Source organism: Propithecus coquereli, unplaced genomic scaffold, assembly GCF_000956105.1.
Source record: "Propithecus coquereli isolate 6110/MARCELLA unplaced genomic scaffold, Pcoq_1.0 Scaffold468, whole genome shotgun sequence".
NCBI classification, from domain to species: domain Eukaryota; kingdom Metazoa; phylum Chordata; class Mammalia; order Primates; family Indriidae; genus Propithecus; species Propithecus coquereli.
The window spans coordinates 508,835-526,454 of NW_012150485.1; the positions used below are offsets into that span (position 1 = coordinate 508,835).

The 17,620-nt window shown below is 53.0% G+C and overlaps 1 protein-coding gene across 3 annotated transcripts; it reads left to right on the forward strand.

Annotated features, from left to right (window-relative positions):
• The first annotated feature begins 6,556 nt into the window (after positions 1-6,556).
• On the forward strand, positions 6,557-16,203 carry LOC105819056 (alpha-1-antitrypsin-like). Of its 3 annotated transcripts, XM_012655219.1 has the most exons (6): positions 6,600-6,635; positions 8,566-8,617; positions 11,395-12,038; positions 13,419-13,689; positions 14,897-15,044; positions 15,908-16,203. In XM_012655219.1, the coding sequence occupies exons 3-6, from the start codon at positions 11,399-11,401 to the stop codon at positions 16,097-16,099; spliced, it is 1,251 nt and encodes a 416-aa protein (XP_012510673.1). In that variant the 5' UTR covers positions 6,600-6,635; positions 8,566-8,617; positions 11,395-11,398; the 3' UTR covers positions 16,100-16,203. The 3 variants fall into 3 exon arrangements, with proteins under 3 accessions (XP_012510672.1, XP_012510673.1, XP_012510671.1); XM_012655218.1 differs by lacking the exon at positions 8,566-8,617 and having other exon boundaries at positions 6,557-6,635; XM_012655217.1 differs by lacking the exons at positions 6,600-6,635; positions 8,566-8,617 and adding an exon at positions 7,111-7,196.
• The last annotated feature ends 1,417 nt before the right edge of the window (positions 16,204-17,620 follow it).

Genomic DNA, 17,620 nt, shown 5'->3' on the forward strand with positions numbered 1-17,620 from the left:
ACCCTGGCAAGACACCTTAACCACTGGATGAAGGAAACTCTCTGTTTCTGTGATCCTTGATGAGCTCAGTTCATCATGCAGCCTGTGGTCACCTATTTTGTGCTCAATACAAAGTCATGGGGATGGAAAAAACAGTCCTGCTCTCAGACAACTTGCAGTCAAGGGACGCAGCAGAGCTTTGGAGTTTGCGTCACGGCCTGAGAGCGCCATGACCTGGAGCTAGTTGCTCAACCACTGTGAGCCTCGGTTTCCTCGTCTGTAAAATGAGGATATAACAACTTCATAGGCTCGATGTGAGGATGAGGAGCTAATCTGTGAAACATGCTTGGAATGGACTCTGGCATGAACTACGCGCTCAGCAATTGGTAGCCATTACACGAGCGCCATAAAGGGGTTTGTACCAAGTGTGGAAGCAGCGAGGGGCAAGCAAGAGAGGGAGGGAGGGAGGGAGGGTGGGAGGCATACATCGTCCGCATCAAGGTAACCGTGTGCCTCAGTGTCCTCACGTGTTCTAAGGAGATAATAATGGTCCCCACTGCACGGGGCTGTGAGAGTTAATACAGATAAAGTATTTAAAAGTGCTCCAGAAGTAGCAGCCATGATGCAGGTGGTGACGTGTCACACACTGAGTCAGTTTGGGAATTTGTATCTTAAAATGAAAGCAGCCAGAGACTCGTTAAAACCAAGCAAACAAATGTTCAAAGTCAGTCAACATGAGGAAGTCAGCAGGGTAAATCGAACCATCTCCGGCCAAGGTCCAAGTTGGGCAAGTGCTAAGAGCCCTATGCTGTTAGCTGAGCCACCCACGCAGGGCTTGTATTTCCAAACAATACGCTCCAAAGTTTGTTTTTTTTTTTAATTTCAAACTATTACAGGGGTACAAACGTTTTGGTTATACAAAGTGCTTTTGTACCATTTGAGTCAAAGTTATAAATGTGCCCATCCCCCAGGTAGTGTGCCTTGTGCCCATTAGGAGTGAATTTACCTCCTCCCATCTGCTCAATTTCCTATGAATGTTATTTCCACAGGTGCACATAAGCATTGAGCAATTAGTTCCAATTTAATGGTGAGTACATGTGGTGTTCGTTTTTCCATTCTTGTGATACTTCACTTAGTAGAATGGGCTCCAGCTCCATCCAGGACAATACAAGAGGTACTAGTTCCCCATATTTTTTTATGGTTGAGTAGAACTCCGTGGTATTCATATACCACATTTTATTAATCCCCTCACATATTGATGGGCACTTGGGTTGTTTCCACATCTTTGCAATTGTGAATTGTGCTGCAATAAATATTCAGGTGCAGTTGTCTTTTTTATAGAATGTCTTTTCTTCCTTTGGGTAAGTATCCAGTAGTGGGATTGCTGAATCAAATGGTAGTCCTACTTGTAGCTCTTTGAGGTATCTCCATATTACTTTCCACAGAGGTTGTACTAGTCCCACCAGCAGTGTAAGAGTGTTCTTATCTCTCCACATCCCTGCCAGCATTTGTTGTTTTGAGACTTTTTGATAAAAGCCATTCTCGCTGGAGTTAAGTGACATCTCCTTGTGGTTTTGATTTGCATTTCCCTGATAATTAGAGATGTTGATCATTTTTTCATATGTTCTTGGCCATTAGTCTGTCTTCTTTTGAAAAGTTTCTGTTCATGTGTTTTGCCCACTTTTCAATGGGGTTGTTTGATTTTTTTCTTGCTGATTTTCTCGAGTTCTCTATAGATTCTAGTTCTCAGCTCTTTATCAGATATGTAGCATGTGAATATTTTCTCCCATTACCCCCAAAGTTTTGCTAGGTCTCCCATGGCCCCCGTGCGAGGGTGAGTCCTGCACATCTGGCCCCACCTGTGGTTCCAAGAAGGACAGCTGTCACTGCCTGCTCTCTCCTTCTCCCAGAAAACATCCCCCACATCATGTTTTAGGGCAGGAGAAAATGAAGACAGGCCTGGGACATAGTGTCATTGCTAGAAGGCAAGTGTGTGCTTTCTTAAACATCAACAGAGATTGCTGAAAGGAGAAAAAAGATAGCTTAAAGGGCCTCCTGTTGGCCAAAATGTGACAATCTGACCATCAAAAGGAAATCATAATTACAGTCATTTATAAATAGGACAGGTTGAGTCTATTAAAAGCGGCGAGTCCATAGGGACCATCATGGTCCATAACCTCAAAAGAGTAATGTTAAAATAAGGTGCAGGGCCGGGTGCGGTGGCTCACGCCTGTAATCCTAGCATTCTGGGAGGCCGAGGCGGACGGATTGTTTGAGCTCAGGAGTTCGAAACCAGCCTGAGCAAGAGCGAGACCCCGTCTCTACTAAAAATAGAAAGAAATTAATCGGACAACTAAAAATATATATAGAAAAACTTAGCCGGGCATGATCGCGCATGCCTGTAGTCCCAGCTACTCGGGAGGCTAAGGCAGAAGGATCGCTTGAGCCCAGGAGTTTGAGGTTGCTGTGAGCTAGGCTGACGCCACAGCGCTCACTCTAGCCCAGGCAAGAGAGTGAGACTCTTGTCTCAAAAAAAAAAAAAAAAAAAAATAAGATGCAGAAAAGGTCAGTTGTAATAAAACATTAATTTCATTAATTTTAACAAGAAGGGGATGAAGCTATAGATGCGTCTTTTATTCCTTCTCTTAACTATATTGCCGCTGACAATGCATAGATTTGCTTTATTTTTCTCAATCTGAGTAAGGATAAGGAGTAAAAAACAAAAAACTGTGAATAAGCTAAATAGTTCCAGAAAAAGCAGAAATTGTCCCCCACACAGGAAGTGGCCCCAGAGCTTCGCACAGAAGGAAATGGGATCCACTAGGGTGTTGCAAGTTGGTCGATTTGCGAGCTACCTAGAGGAGGTGACTGAATAGTGCAGACCCAGCACATCTCCTGGAAGATCAGCCTGGGACGTGCAACCGAGCCTACTAATGAAACGAGTTATGAGAAGACAGACGCGAGTGTCAATTATGCTAACGGAGCAGGCCCTGTGCTCAACACCCCACCAGCCTCACCTCATTTCAGCCTCGCAATATCAATGTGAGGAAGGGATTCTTATCCCTATTTCACAGATGAGGAAACTGAGGCTCAGAGAAGGGATGTGAAGCCCTCCCCTGAATCCAAGTCTGCCTAGCCCCAGTCGCTCCGCATCCTCTGCTCATCACGGTGCTCAGAAAGACACTCAATGCCCCCGGCCCCGCACCTTCAGGAAGCAAAATGCGCGCAGCGCCTTGGTGGGGGGATTGACAGCCTCTTTTTGAATAAGTGGAAGCTTGAATCTGCAGAGGTGTCCCTGGGCAGAGCGCTGCTGCCCGAGCCCGGGGCCAAATTCAGCAGTCATTCTCCCGCCTAGACCCCTGGAACCCACCGAAAGGTTTTCCGTGGCTAGGACGCATCCCCAGAGGTCATGACCTTTGGTGGTCAGCAGTGACTTGGGGCCATCCTGTGCCCCAGGGACTGCCCAAAGCGCTTAAATGTTGTCATCTGACCTTCGCAAGCCCGGGGGAAGTGACTATTCTTATATCCTCCCTATCTCGCCGGTGAGGAAACTGAGGCATGGAGTGGTTAAGTGGCTTGTCTAAGACCTATAGAAAGAGAGTGGGGCAGTTAAGGCTTGACCCCGGATGCTTAGTTGTTGAGCCCACACCTTAGCCACCAACCTACGTTCTCCCTCCAGTAAGGAAGCCTATGCCTGGGAGGTGGACGATTCGCAAGTGAGGGTGCCCGTGGTGTGCAGGGGGCGGGCAGTGCTCTCCTAGGCACTTGCCAGTGGGTTCAGCTCCCCTGAAGTCCACCGATGTCTTCCTGACCAGCCACTCGGCCTTGATCTACTTGGCCCAGGGCCCTTAGCATCCCCCACCCCCTCCCTTCCGTGCCGCAGACCCCCAGCCTCAGCTCTCACACTGTTCTCCAGCCCACGCCACGCGGCTCCCATCTCCGGGCAGGGCCCTGCAGAGGGGCGGGGTCTCCCGAGATGCCTCTTACTCACAGCCAGCCCCCTGGGTCTTCCCACGACGCATTTGCTGCCAGGGAGTCACCCCAGATGCTGCAAGAGACAGATCTAGCAGTAACCGAGAGGGCAGCACTTGCCCCACTGTGCACTGAGTGCCCCCTGCCCCTAGGATTCTGCTCTGGCTCATTTTCCCAAACCATCCCAGCCCGTCCCCCCAGGATGGGTGTCCAGAGCAGAGCGAAGGATGAGCCTGCAGCCCTTGACCCAAAAGGGCAGGGGCCCGATTCTGAGCCCCCACTGCTCCCACCCCGTGCTGTCTTCATCCCTCCTCCAAATGCCCCAGCTACCCCCAGTGACGCACGCCTCCCCCGCACACATGGCCCCTTCCCAGCCGCAGGGCTCCCACGGGGCATTTCAGAGGTGGCTCAGCCCTCTTCCCGCTACAGCTGGCCCAGGAAATCCGCCCGAGGCTGGTGCCAGACTCTGTGCCAAGAGGGCACCTGTGATTTCTAGTAATTCTCTGGGCAGTGTGACTGTTCCTCTTACAGAGGACAGGGGGACTCGTGGATCACACAGCCTGGACACTGGCAGGTAGAGCAGGAAGGGCGGGTCTGGCCTTTGCCTGACAATGGGCAGGGCCCCTTCCTGCCTCAGCTCCCAGCCCCTCCCCGACCAAGTGTTGCCACAACCCGGATGGAGCCTCCTCCTTCCTGGACCAGCGAGCAGAGACTCAGCCTAGGAGGGGGTCAGGCTGCTTCAGGAGGCGTGGCCACTGCCAGAAATTCCAGGTAGGGGGTGTGGCGCTGCCCACCAGCCTCCAGGCCACCCTGCCTGCACCTGCCAGAGGGGACAGAGCTTGGGGGGGAAGGGGGATGATGAGCCACTTGCCACTGCCCACCCAGTGTGACAGATAGGAGGGGGCAGATGGGCTTAGAGGGAGGCCATTGTACAGGGGGGAAAACTGAGGCCCAGAGAGGGGAAAAATACCCACAGGGTCCAGAGGGCAGCCCAGACTAGTTCCTGGCTTAGTGCTCCAAGCCTGGAGTGGATGTGGCATCCTGGAGGGAAGTGTCCCTTCAGCCAGCTCAGGGGAAAGACAAGAGGCCCCAAAGCCAGATGATGGAGCTAGGGGAGGGGGAGAGAGGAGAGTGGGAGAGGGGGTCTGAGCTCAGATTCCCACCACCTGTAAGGAGGGGTTCTCAGTGAGAGAACACCCGGAGGAAAGGTCCTGAAATTGTTACCCACTCCACCCCCAGTGGCACCAGGGAGGCCTACTGACGTGCGCCAGGGCGACATCATAAAGGGCTTGCTGTGCACACCCAGCGCCAGGCTCCGCGCTTACCTGGAACTGCTGCATTCCATCCTCACAGCAGCCCAACAAGGTACGTGCTGTCACGGTCCTCATTTTACAGATGGGGAAACTGAGGCACAGGTGGGTTAAACAACTTGTCTGAGGTCTCACAGCCAGTGAGTGGGTTCCCTGACCTGAACCTGTGTGCCACAGAATCCGTGAGTCGCTCACCTGGCAGAGCCCCACCGTGGAGGCACAACTGGGAGAGAAGCGGCAAAAATGCACTCGTGCATTCATTCAGCAAAGGTCCAACCCCAAGCAGGCACGGGGGGTGCACAGAGGCTGATGCCGTCTCATTTAGGTTTTTATAGGGATTGCAATCGAGTGGGATCCGACCAGACTCAGCCCTGCATCACCCCTCCCTTCAACCCCCAGCAGTCCCCAAAGGCCTGCGACAGTCCCAGGGCAGGGGCCACGTCCCCAAGGAAAATCCAAGCAGTATATGGATCCCACTGGTCTTCTGGGAGCCAGAAATAGAAACAGGCCCGAGGCTGGCCAGACATTGAACATTCTGCTCAGAGCGGCCCAGAGAGCAGGCTGGGCAGAGGGCTCGCAGACCCAGGCAAGAGCCTACTGTGCGCCGGCCTCCACGCCAGGCGCTTTGTCTATCCCCGACAGTGAGCTTGCAAATGGAACTTCCAACCACCTGGGATGCAGCTGAAAACACCTCCTGGTGCAGAAGGGCGAGGCAGCTTGCCTGAGGTGGCACAGCTCTTTTTAACGACTTACTCCCAAGCCCTTAGCCTGTCCCATGGCCACCCTGTGCCACCCTGACACAGCTGTGACCGCCTCAGTCATGCCTCATTTTCCCACCCGGGAAATTGAGAGGGTTTTTGTATCTGAGGCTAACTTTAGATGAGCAGCCTCTCTGCTCTGGGCCTCAGTTTCCTCATTTGTCAAACGGGCTCATAACTCACTCTGGATCCCCCGGGGCAGCAGTGTGTCTTCAGCATCGTGCCTGCTACCAGTGGAGCAGCCACTGAGGCTTCCCTGGAGAGAGCACGGGGCCAGCAAAGTGGTACTGTCCCAGAGACCGTCTGACTCATGCCATCGCCACCTCAGACACAGGACACGGTGGTTTACGAGCCAGGAACAAAGACTCCCTTTGGTGTGAGGAGCAGAGGCCGTGCGCAGCGCAGGCAGAGTGTGGGGCTGCGTGGGCAGGCGGCTCAGGCCCTGGCCAATGGACTTAGCCCCTGTTTGCTCCCCGATAACTGGGTGACCTTGGTTAATATTCACCAGTGCCCTCCCTCGCCGCCCCTCTGCATCCACTGCTTAAATACGGACGAGGCCAGGGCTCTGTCTCCTCTCCTCGGTCTCCACCGCCAGCCCTGGGACAGGGAGTCAATCGTAAGTAAGCCTTTCACAGAAGAGACTCTGGAGGGGCCACTGGGGGGCTCTGCACCACCCAGGCAGGGGCAGGCCTGGGGCAGAGGAGGGTGTGGAGGGGCAGCACCCCCGGGATACTGGGCAGATGCAGGGCGCTGCGTCGTCATAGTAAGGGCAGCCCTGAAGGTGGTTTCCTGCTTCCCGAGCCTGCCCAGTACCTCTCGGTGACTCAACTGGCCCTTGTAAGCAGATGTGGACCAGGGTGTCTGGCTCCAGGGTCCTGGCACCCCGGGAGGGGCATGAGCCAGGGTACGGCAATGGCACGATAAGAACAGTGGTTTCTTTCTGTTTGCCCCGCTCCTGTGTCTGCCCAGGGGCCTTCTTTTGGGTTGTCCCTTGTAAGCCTCACAGCCCCCGCTGCCTGGGTGCACACCTTTTCCCTTCCACAGATGAGGAAGTCAAGGCCCAGAGAGAGGCAGTGAGACAAGCAGGCTCACATCCCGTCCTCTCCAGATGTGTCCAGGAGCAGGACCAAGCCAAGGCTCCCCTGCACAGTGGACCTGTGGGCGCCCCTCATGCATGGTGGGGGGGGCAGGAAGGCCCGGCAAGGGGCACCATCCGTAAGGTTCCAGCAGACCTTCCTGAGTACTTGCTCTGGGCCCGGCCATGTCTAAGCCCGGTGCACGTATAAATGCATTTGAGCCTCACGTCAACCCTCTGAGGTGGTTGCTGTGGTTATTCCCATTTTGCAGATGAGGAAACTGGGGACAGTGAGGCTAATAACTTGCCCAGAATCACACACCATCAGGATTCAAACTTAGGCACCTGGCTCCAGACCCCATGCTCCTGACCCCGGCCCTAGCGCTGCCATATCTCTCCCAGGTCTCAGGCACTGGTTGGGCAACAGGAAGCCTGGGCTGGGACCTTGGATAGCTGCTCGACCTCTCGGTCCTCTTGGGCAAGACATAGATAACCTCTGCCGTCTTTCCCCTCACCCTACCCCCACCTGACCTTGATCTCTGGAGTGTTGGAAGAATATGATTTTTCAGTCTCCGGTTTTTGGAGATGGGGACTACAAAGGTAACGAAGGCCAAGGTGGCCACATAATGCCTCCAAAAGATCCACGACATCAGTAACAACTGATGCTTCTCGAGAGTTACCGTGTTCCGGGCACTCTTGACACTTTGCACGTGTTTGATTTGCACAATAGCTCTATGAGGAAGTGCTTTATCATCTCCAGGAAACTGAAGTTCAGAGAAGTTACGTAATTTGTCTAAGGTCACACAGCTAAAAGCAAGTAGCACTCGAGCAATCTGGCCTCAGAGCCTCTAATTGCCAGAGAGCAACTCTGCCCCCCTTCATTCAGCCAGGCCGTCTCTGAAGCTTTCTGTTTCAAGCCTTCTGGCTTCAGCTTTGTACATAGAGAAGAGGTAAGTGTCAGGTTCTGGAACCAAAATGTCTGGAATTAAATCCCGGTTCTGTAAGCAACTAGCTCTGTGGTTTCCAGTAAGTTACTTATCCTCTTTGGGCCTCAATTTTTCCATCTATAAAACAGGGTTAATATTATAATAATTTCTACCTCATAGGGTAAGATTTGAGGCTGATTAGATGAGACAGCGCACATAAAACACCTGGCGTTGAGCGTGACGGTGAGCGTGATGCAGATGCCGATGTGTGCTTAGCAGAGGGTTAGGCAGCTGACAGGAAATAAACAAATAGCTGGAGAATTGAGTGTAGAGTTTGCCGCACTCAGAGGCTGTTCGTTGCGGAGTTGGAATTGGTTCTGGGGAGTGCGGCAGCTAGCTGGGAAGAAGCCTGACTCTGCTCAGACGTGAGCTCATGACTGCGTAGGTACAGGCAGGGCTTCCACCCCTGGGAGGGGCCCAGCCGCCCATTATCTTGTCTGTTCCTCATCTCTGGCCTTCAAAGGATTCTCTTCTCCATTGTGCAGATGAAAGCCGAGGCTCAAAGAGGCGAAGTCATTTGCCCAATGCCACCTGCCAGTAAGTGCCACACCTGGTCACACCCAGGTTTATTTAGTGCCGGTTTCAACACTGTGTCTGACCTTATGCCACGTTCCCTTCCCTGGACACCGCCTGGTTGCTCTGGGTGGCAGTGGTGTGAGATTGGGCAGGGGTGGCTCACTGCTTTCTCCCCTGCCTCAAAGACTGCCCCCACCTGCCCAGGACTCCAGAATTGTCACCACGAGATCTCCATTCTTCTGGTTCAAACCTTGGCCACTGTGTCCACACACCTCTGGGGACTTGCCCCTCCTTTCTCATCTCCAGTCAGCCTCCCCAGCGTTACCCTCCAAGGGGTGCAGGCTGCTTTGCTAGATAGAAGGGCAGGAAGAGAGCTGGTCTTGGGCCCCCAAGGCTGTAAGGAACGACTGTGAGGCAAAATGAACCCAACTGGACGCTTGAGACGAATATCGAGGCCCAGTCCTGACATTCACGGCTGTCTCAGTCTGATCTGAGCAGTGGGAAAACCAAGGCTTGTTTCAGCTTTGTCACTGACTCACTGTGTGGCCTTGGCAAGGCCCTGACCCTCTCTGGGCCTCAGACTCTTCACTGTAAAAGGAAGAAACCAGAGTAGGTCACAAGACACCTGGGGAGATGGATGGGGGTGGGGAAATGCGCTCACCCCTTTTCCCCCCTCCCTGCAACAGCCTTGCCACCCCCTTAGAGCCCAGCAGCAGCCCCCTCGCCCCGAGTAGGAGGGCACCTTACACCACCCCTCCCCAAGGGAATCTCAGTCAGTTTTGCTCCACCAAACGCAGATCCTGCTCTGATTAAGAATCCTATGTCAGCGTACAGAGGACCTCAGTTAGGTCCTCTCCCAGCCCCACTCTGTATAGCCGGGACGGTGAGGCCCCAAGGGCAGAGGATGCTTGCTCAAGGCCAAGCGGATAGGTATGTCCCTGCCGGGCGAGAAGCCACAACCTCTGGTCCTGCAGCCACTCAGCATAGCGTCCCCACCCTGCAGAGGCCAAACTCCCTCCTGATCCCCGCGCCCTGCAAAGATGGGGAATTTCCATAAACCATGAAGGACTACACCAAAATCCAGCTAGGAGGTAAAAGAGCAATCTAAGGGAGATGGAAATATACAGAACTAATTTTAGCACCATCTTCAGCTCTACCGACACTGGCTAGTTTGAGAAAAATACAAACATGATTATGTAATGTGTGGTCTGCTCTATTTGGATTATTTAGAGGCATGAAGACAGGAAAAAGGTGGCAGAGAGAAACAAGTTTTGTGTTTCATTTTGTTGCTTTACCGGAAAAAATCACTTTTAAAAGTCCAAGGGGGTAGATGAAACTCAACATTTCTTATTTCCAAGTTTCTCCCCTCATGTTTTTGCATCTCCAATTCAAGGACACCTTCTCTTTGTGTTTAATTAAGGTGAGGATTTGAGCTGTGTGCCTAGTAGCTAACTACGTGGCTGGCAGGCACCTTCTCGGCTCGGACCTCAGCTTCCCCACCTGCGAGGGCAGCAGTTCTTGTAGGTGGCCACAGGGGTGGTGGTAGGCCTGGGGCAGGTCGGGCTCTGCAGCTGTGGACGGCATTGACTTTGGTGGACGGCATTGACTTTGAGCATCTCCAGGCAGAGCCTGTTCTCGCTGGTTCAGCCACATGCCCGTGGTCTCACCCCCAGCTGTGAAACACACATCCCTCACCCCGTACTGCCTGAAGGCTTTGAGTTTGCAACACGCACCAGCCTCGCCTCAAGAGCTGCTCTAAGACCCCGTGATGGAAGCTTCTGTGTCTACACTTCTTTCACTCAATGCTCCCAACAACCCCACTTTATATATGAGGCAAAGTGAGGACCAGAGAGATTCATGACTTGTCCCGGCTCACACAGCTGGAAAGGGACAGAGCCTGGATTAGAACTGAGGTCTGCCTGAAGCTTTTCCACTCCCCCCGACTCACACACACAAACCCCTGCTTCAAAGGAAAGAGAAGCCACCCTAATGCCCCTGAAAGTGAGGGCCCAGGACTAGGAAATGGCTGGTGACCAGGAAGGCAGGTAAGCCGACTGCAGGAACCTCAGCCCCTTCTTGTGGCTGGGACCACAGAGCATCGTGGGGACAGCCCCCTGTCTCAGGAAAAAACACTAGGGGCTGAGGGTGCTTGTGCGTTTGAGTGGGTACAGCCCCCAGGGGGCTCTGCCGCAGCCCCACCACGTTCTAGCCGGGCGCCACCGCGCAAGACGCTTCCCCTATGCAGCAGGTGCCCTGCCTGGCCCTTCGATAACAATCCAGGCCGATTCCTGGCTAATTGTTGGCAAGTCCATTACTCTTCCTGTGCCTCAGTTTCTTCTTTTGTAAAACAGTGGCTATACCACTTACACCTCAGGGGCATTGCAGATGTAAGCAGAGCTTTCCAGAGCATGGGCTCAGGACCTAGATATGTGATTCTGGTACTGCTACTTTACTTGCTTGGTGACATTGGACAGATGACTTAACCCCTCTGGGCTTTGGTTTCCTTGTCTGTAAATGGAGAACAGGAATGTTACTACCTCAGAGGATTGTGAGAAGAATGAAATGAGTTAATGCACATGAGTGCTCAGCACAGGGCTTGGCATATGGTAAGCACCAGCTACATTTTTGCTATCTTTCTGGTGCTTTCGATGGTGATGGCATAGGACAGTGCTTGGCACGGGCTGGGAACCTAGTAGATATGATACACCATGGTTGCTTTTGCATGCTGTCAATCCCTGGTCCTTGAGAGTCATCCTGTGTCCTGACTTGGGTCCTGGCGCCACTTTTCTGTCTTGTAGGACAATGACATCTTCTGTCTCTTGGGGCTTCCTCCTGCTGGCAGGCCTGTGCCTCTTGGTTCCCAGCGGCTTAGCTGAGGATCCCCAGGAAGACACTGCCCAGGATACATCCCAGCATGATCTCGACCACCCAGCCTACCTCAAGATCACCCCCAACCTGGCCGAGTTCGCCTTCAGGCTGTACCGCCAGCTGGCCCATGAATTCAACACCACCAACATCTTCTTCTCCCCAGTGAGCATCGCTACGGCCTTTGCGGTGCTCTCCCTGGGGGCCAAGGCCGACACCCACACCCAGATCCTGGAGGGCCTGAACCTCAATCTCACGGAGACGCCCGAGGCTGAGATCCATGAAGCCTTCCAGTCCCTCCTCCACACGCTCAACAAGCCAGCCAACGAGCTCCAGCTGACCACTGGCAATGGCCTGTTCATCGCCGAGAATCTGAAGCTAGTGGAAAAGTTTCTGGGAGATGTCAAAAACCTGTACCACTCGGATGCCTTCTCCGTCAACTTCAGCGACACTGAAGGGGCCAAGAAATACATCAACGATTATGTGGAGAAGGGAACCCACGGGAAAATTGTGGATTTGGTCCAAGATCTTGACGAAGACACAGTTTTTGCCCTGGTGAATTACATTTTCTTCAAAGGTAAGATTGTACAACCAGCCTGAGCTGGTTCCCATGGAAACACTCAAAAATATTCTCAATCCATTCATAAACTTGCTTTGGCAACGCATTAGGGGCTATGGCAATGCACTGCACCATGTGTTCTTCACGCTTCCACACACGAACACTAAAATCTTTCCCATCATTGAATACGTTTGGGGAATAATGGATTAAATAGGCAAAATTATCGACGTCTCTGCAGAAGTTTTCAGAGCCTTTAATATCTTTATGTTTATTATAAATGTAGAATATGAAAAGCTTTCCAAACTACAGAGCCAGAAAAATATATCGTAGCACACTGCATGAAGGAAATAGGTTCATGGAACTGACTTTGGACAACCCTAGTGTCCTAGAAGGAGTGTCAGCTTTGCGGTCTGAAACTCCTGGGTCCAAAGCCTGCCTCTACCACTTACTGGCTTTTGACAATACACAAGCCATTTGACCTCTTTGAGGTGCTACTTCCCTGCCTTATCATGGACAAAATAATACCATGGTTGTCAGGCTTTTGTGAAGTTAAACTAGTCACAAAAGACGTAGGACTGTGTGGCACGCAGCAGATAATCAGTGGACCTTGTATCTCAGCCTGCCCTCCTGCCCCTGAGTGGTTAAGATGTCAGAATCCTGTGGGCCCCGAGGGTGTCCTAAGCCAGCTTCCACTGTCCCATGGAAATAGCCTGGAGGATGCCCGTGGGAGCCAAGGCCAGGGGCTGCTCCCTGCACTCAGTAGCTCCCTTGCTCACGAGGCACAGCAGTGCAGCAGGGAGCGTCCAGGCTGGAGCCAGCACAGATCCAGCCCTGCTGTGGACCTAGGGCAGGCCCTGTGCCCTCTGCAGCCCTGTCTCCTCCTCTTGTCCCGTGAGAAAGTTGAGGGACCTGCCCACTTTGACTGCCTTGATGGTGAAGTTCTCTCGGGGCCCCAGAGGGGGAGGCTGCCCAGGCATCTACCTTTCACCTGTTAGTCCAGGAAATGAACTTAGGTGTAGGAACAAGAATGTTTGCCTTGAATGGTAACTGAAGTGCCAATTAACAAGGAGCTGGGAGCCCCAGACAGGAGGTGACATATATGACTGATACTCCAAATTTTTGCTTATAATCCACAAGCCACCCTCCAATAAACATATAATTCTAATAAAGATGCTTACTAGGCACAGCCAGGATGGCATCTCTTAGCCTCTGCAAAATAGAAATTCTGGATCTTCCGCTAGTCTTGAATTATCCTCACAAAATCCTTTGCAACAGCCCGGACGATGGGTTCAGCCCCTTGCAGATGAAGAAGCTGAAGCTCAGGGAGGTGCGTCTTACCGGGGGGCTCGGGACACCTTTGTTCTGCCACACTTACCCAAACTTCTCCCCACTGCCCAGGCAAATGGGAGAAACCCTTTAAGGCCGAGGACACCACGGAAGAGGACTTCCACGTGGACGAGGCGACCACGGTGAAGGTGCCCATGATGAAGCGCCTGGGCATGTTTAACATCCACCACTGCGAGAAGCTCTCCAGCTGGGTCCTGACCATGGAATACCTGGGCAACGCCACCGCCATCTTCTTCCTGCCCGATGATGGGAAACTACAGCACCTAGAGAACGAACTCACCAAGGAGATTGTGGCCAAGTTCCTGAAAAACAGAGAAAGAAGGTGATTCCCCAACCAGGGGCTAGCACAGGTCCTGCCCAGACATCTGAGGCACCTCAGGACGGGCCAGAGGGCTGGGGAGGGTGGAGGCTTCCTCACTGCTGCTGTGCACGGCCTTGTGGTCCAGACAGAGGTCACCCCTGAGTTCGGGTAGCACCAGGCAGGCTCCACGAGAGGGGCAGTACCCAGCGGTGAGGAGACAAAGGTTCAGTCCTGGGGAACATCTCTATCAGCATGGACATTGTCCCTTCCCACTATCCAGTGCCCAGGGCAGGGACAGCAATGCCAGCACATGTTCTGGCAGAATCAAAAATTAAAAACATGGGCCTCCTGGCAGAGGCAGCAGTGGAGTGTGGCGTTCAAGGGTAGAATGTCCCTGGGTGGACAGCAGAAGAGTCTACGAGAACAAGGTCCAGAAAAGCAAGGGCCAGAGCTGGGACATCCAGGACATGTTTGCAGAATATTCTAGTTTTTCTCCCACTTCATCAGTGTGGTTTGGTTGGGTGCCCAACGGTAAATAATACTGAGTGCCCACCACCCATTAGTGTATGTTTGTGCATTCATAAATATGCCCATGCGCTGCTGACGTAGTTTATTATGCACATGGTAAAACAAATATGAAAATACTAGTGGTATCAGGTTAATAATGTGAATAGCAGTTTGAATGCCTCTGTCCCCCACCAGCACCCTCCAGGGGCTGAGAAAAGAGAATGAGGCAGGCAAGACTGGAACTGGTCAAAGAGAGCCCCAGTGCCGTCCGCTCACTCATGTCAGACCCTTCTCAGGTTGTCATTTTTTCTCCATGGAAAACGAGAGCTGGGCATTCAGCCTGGTGCAGTTACTGTTCTCTCATTCCCTGAACCTTGGGTGTCAAGCCTTAGGAATGTTCCAGGCTGGAGGTGGGGAGGACCAAAGACTGCAGGGTAGGATGAGACATGCTTCAAGGAGGATACCCAGGATCTGCCTGGAGGAGGTGGCATTTCAGAAGCTGTCAAAATAAGGTGACTCCTCTGATGCCAACATTTTCTGACTCCTTGTGTAGAGGAGCTAAAAACTGAACAAATCAAGGCCAATTTCCTTTCTTGGAGTGTGGGGGACACAGCACTAAGTGGGAGAAATAGACAGAAAGAAAATACTTTTACTATGTGGGGGTCCCCAGAAGAGCAGGAGAAGCACTGTGAAACTCCTTCATTCTTTTCTTGCATTACAGGTCTGCCAGTTTACATTTTCCCAGACTGTCCATTTCTGGAACCTATGATCTGAAGACAGTCCTGAGTAAACTGGGCATCACTAAGGTCTTCAGCAATGGGGCCGACCTCTCGGGGGTCACTGAGGATGCACCGCTACGGCTTTCCAAGGTGAGGTCACCGTGACAACAGTGTTGTCCCCTGCAGTTGGTAGTGCAGAATATTGGGGGCGGGGGGCAGGCACAATTCTGTCATGAGGCTGAGGAAAGGGCCAAGGGACACAAATACTGACATACACTGAGCTGAACATGCCCTTGATTCACTGAGACAGGGTGTGGTCGGATGGCTGAGCTGGGCCTCCTGTGCTGTTGGCAATTTAGGGACCTCCCTAGAGGTTGTGTCACTGACTCTTTGTCGCATCTTTGCCCAGGGCCTTCTAGACCTTGGGCTGCAATTTACCCATATTTACACAAAATGATTAGGCTCAGTGATATCTAAGGACTCTCTGGCCCCTTACATCTGTGAGATTTGGAATTATTGCTAAATCTCCAAGTTTGAATGAATGAGTGAGTTCAGCAAAAGATGTCATTTATTTAGGAAAATTAAGAGCAGCTAAAGAACAACTGCAGTTCAATTAATGCCACTGTTATCTTGGGGTCTGGGTACTGCAAGTGTCACCATCAGAGCTAAAATCTTATACCAGAAAGTAGAGGCCTGCGGAGGCAGACACCGAGAGTGACATGATCTATCTCCCCTATCTGAATTTGGGGTATCCCAAGGAGGGAGAGGGATGTAGCTCAGGCAGGGAAGGGGAGGGGTGCTGGCCGAATCAGCCAGAGCCTCCAGGGAGAGGGAAGGGCCTCATGTGACCAGGAGGGAGGGGAGGGCGTGGACAGGGCCAGGAGCGTCCAGGTGGAGAAAGGCCCAAGTGAGTGCTCCAGGGAGGAGGCTGCCCACAGGGGCCTTGCTGCCAGGCCGGGGGTGGGGCACAGCTCAGCCTCAGAACCAAGCACCTCTGCTTCTCTCCCCTCCAGGCTCTGCATAAGGCTGTGCTGACCATCGATGAGAAAGGGACAGAAGCTGCTGGGGTCACGACTGTGGAAGCCATACCCATGTCCATTCCCCCCGAGGTCTCATTCAACAAGCCCTTCCTCTTGGGAATTTATGACAGAATCACCAGCAATGCTATCTTTATGGGAAAAATAGTTAATCCCACCCTAAAATAACTGCATCTCCGGCTTCAGCCTCGCCCCTCCAGACCAGGCCCCTCCTTCTATAACATTAAAGAAGGGTTGACCCGGCCCATTCCTAAGTGTGGCTGCAAACCCCTCCCTGTCGTCTCTGAGTCTCCCTTTGCGCGCTGAGGCTGCACTTGGGACCCAGGTCTCACCACGCTCTCTGGGGGCCTCCGAGTTATCCTCACGGAGCACCTGGGCTGTGCAGGCACGTGCTGGGCAAGGAGGAAGGTGGCTGAACCCACACCTTGCAGGCTTGGGGCCCATCTGCTTCTGGAAGAGCTCCAGGCTTTCCTGTTGTGTCTGGGAATCCCAAGGAGGGCCTTGCCCAGCTCGGACAACAGCCTGTGGCCAGAGGATCACCCAGCGTCCCCACATCCTCCTCTGACCCTCCTCTGCACTGCTCTCTGCCCACACCCAGAGCCCCTCACCCTGCCAGGGCTGTGCCCCATCTAGGCTGCCCCACTGGAGCCCCCAGAGCTGTGGGCTCACATCCTGGCAGTGAACTGCAGCAACAGAAGGAATAGACCATATCCCCTCCTTGTCCCACTCTGTCATCTGACCAGGCATGGGCCCTACGTCTCTCATGGTATTCTGTGAAAATGACTGAGGCAGATTTTTCCTGAGCCCTTACTCCATGGGCCGGACCAGAACAGCTGCCCCCATCCTTGTCATTTCATCACTGCCTCAGAAATCCTCAAGCATCTCCTTTCAGGAGCAGGTCCCTTCTGCCCAGGTCAATAGGAGGTTCTCTGGGTCTCGGTTTCTATCTCCTCCTCCCGCTCCACCAGGACCACCTGGCCCCAGCAGATCACTTCCCCTACATCCTCTTCTCCTTCCTAATCACCATGGCCATGGTCCTGCTGTCGGTTCTGGAAGGTCATTACAAGGATTCCTCAGCACAGGAGAGGAGGCACAGCACCTATCGACCCCACCCCCCCATCCTCCCCTGGGGCCACATGAAGCCTGGCTTCTTCCTGCCCACGGCTCTCCCCGTGGCCTTCAGAGGGCAACCGCAGCTCCAGTGCCACGGCAGGATGCTGTTTCTGAACAGCCCTTGTCATAAGGGCCATGTGGCCCCTTCCTATCCTCCAAGGCCCTGCTGATGGGCTGCAGCAGCCAGGGAGCCCACTGGGCCCCCAGCTAAAGGCACTTGCTCCCCACCCCCCTGCCCCCCATCTCTACAGCGAATGATTTTGTTCCATGGAATGCACTGCCCATCCCACACTGATCCCTTCGCCCTCCACAATGCATTAATGATACAGCCAGCATCAAGCACCTAGAACCACGCCAGACCTCAGAGTCTGAAGACCTGAATCCAAGTTCAGACTCTGCCGCCTCCCAGCTGTGTGACCTTAGTGAAGTCACCAAACCTCTCTGAGCCTGTTTCCTCATCACTGATACTAAAACCTACCTTTGAGCTGGCACGAGGTTCAAATCAGATAATGAGACAGCTTTTCCAGCTACTGAGCAGGGTAGGAGCGTAAGAGACTGCGTTTCTGCATTTATCAG

Bases quoted from the DNA above. Each gene is read 5' to 3' on its own strand.
- LOC105819056 (XM_012655218.1), top strand. From the start codon at position 11,399: ATGACATCTTCTGTCTCTTGGGGCTTCCTCCTGCTGGCAGGCCTGTGC. The intron at 13,690-14,896 runs GTGATTCCCCAA...CTTGCATTACAG, and splicing joins CTGAAAAACAGAGAAAGAAG to GTCTGCCAGTTTACATTTTC. The intron at 15,045-15,907 runs GTGAGGTCACCG...TCTCCCCTCCAG, and splicing joins CACCGCTACGGCTTTCCAAG to GCTCTGCATAAGGCTGTGCT.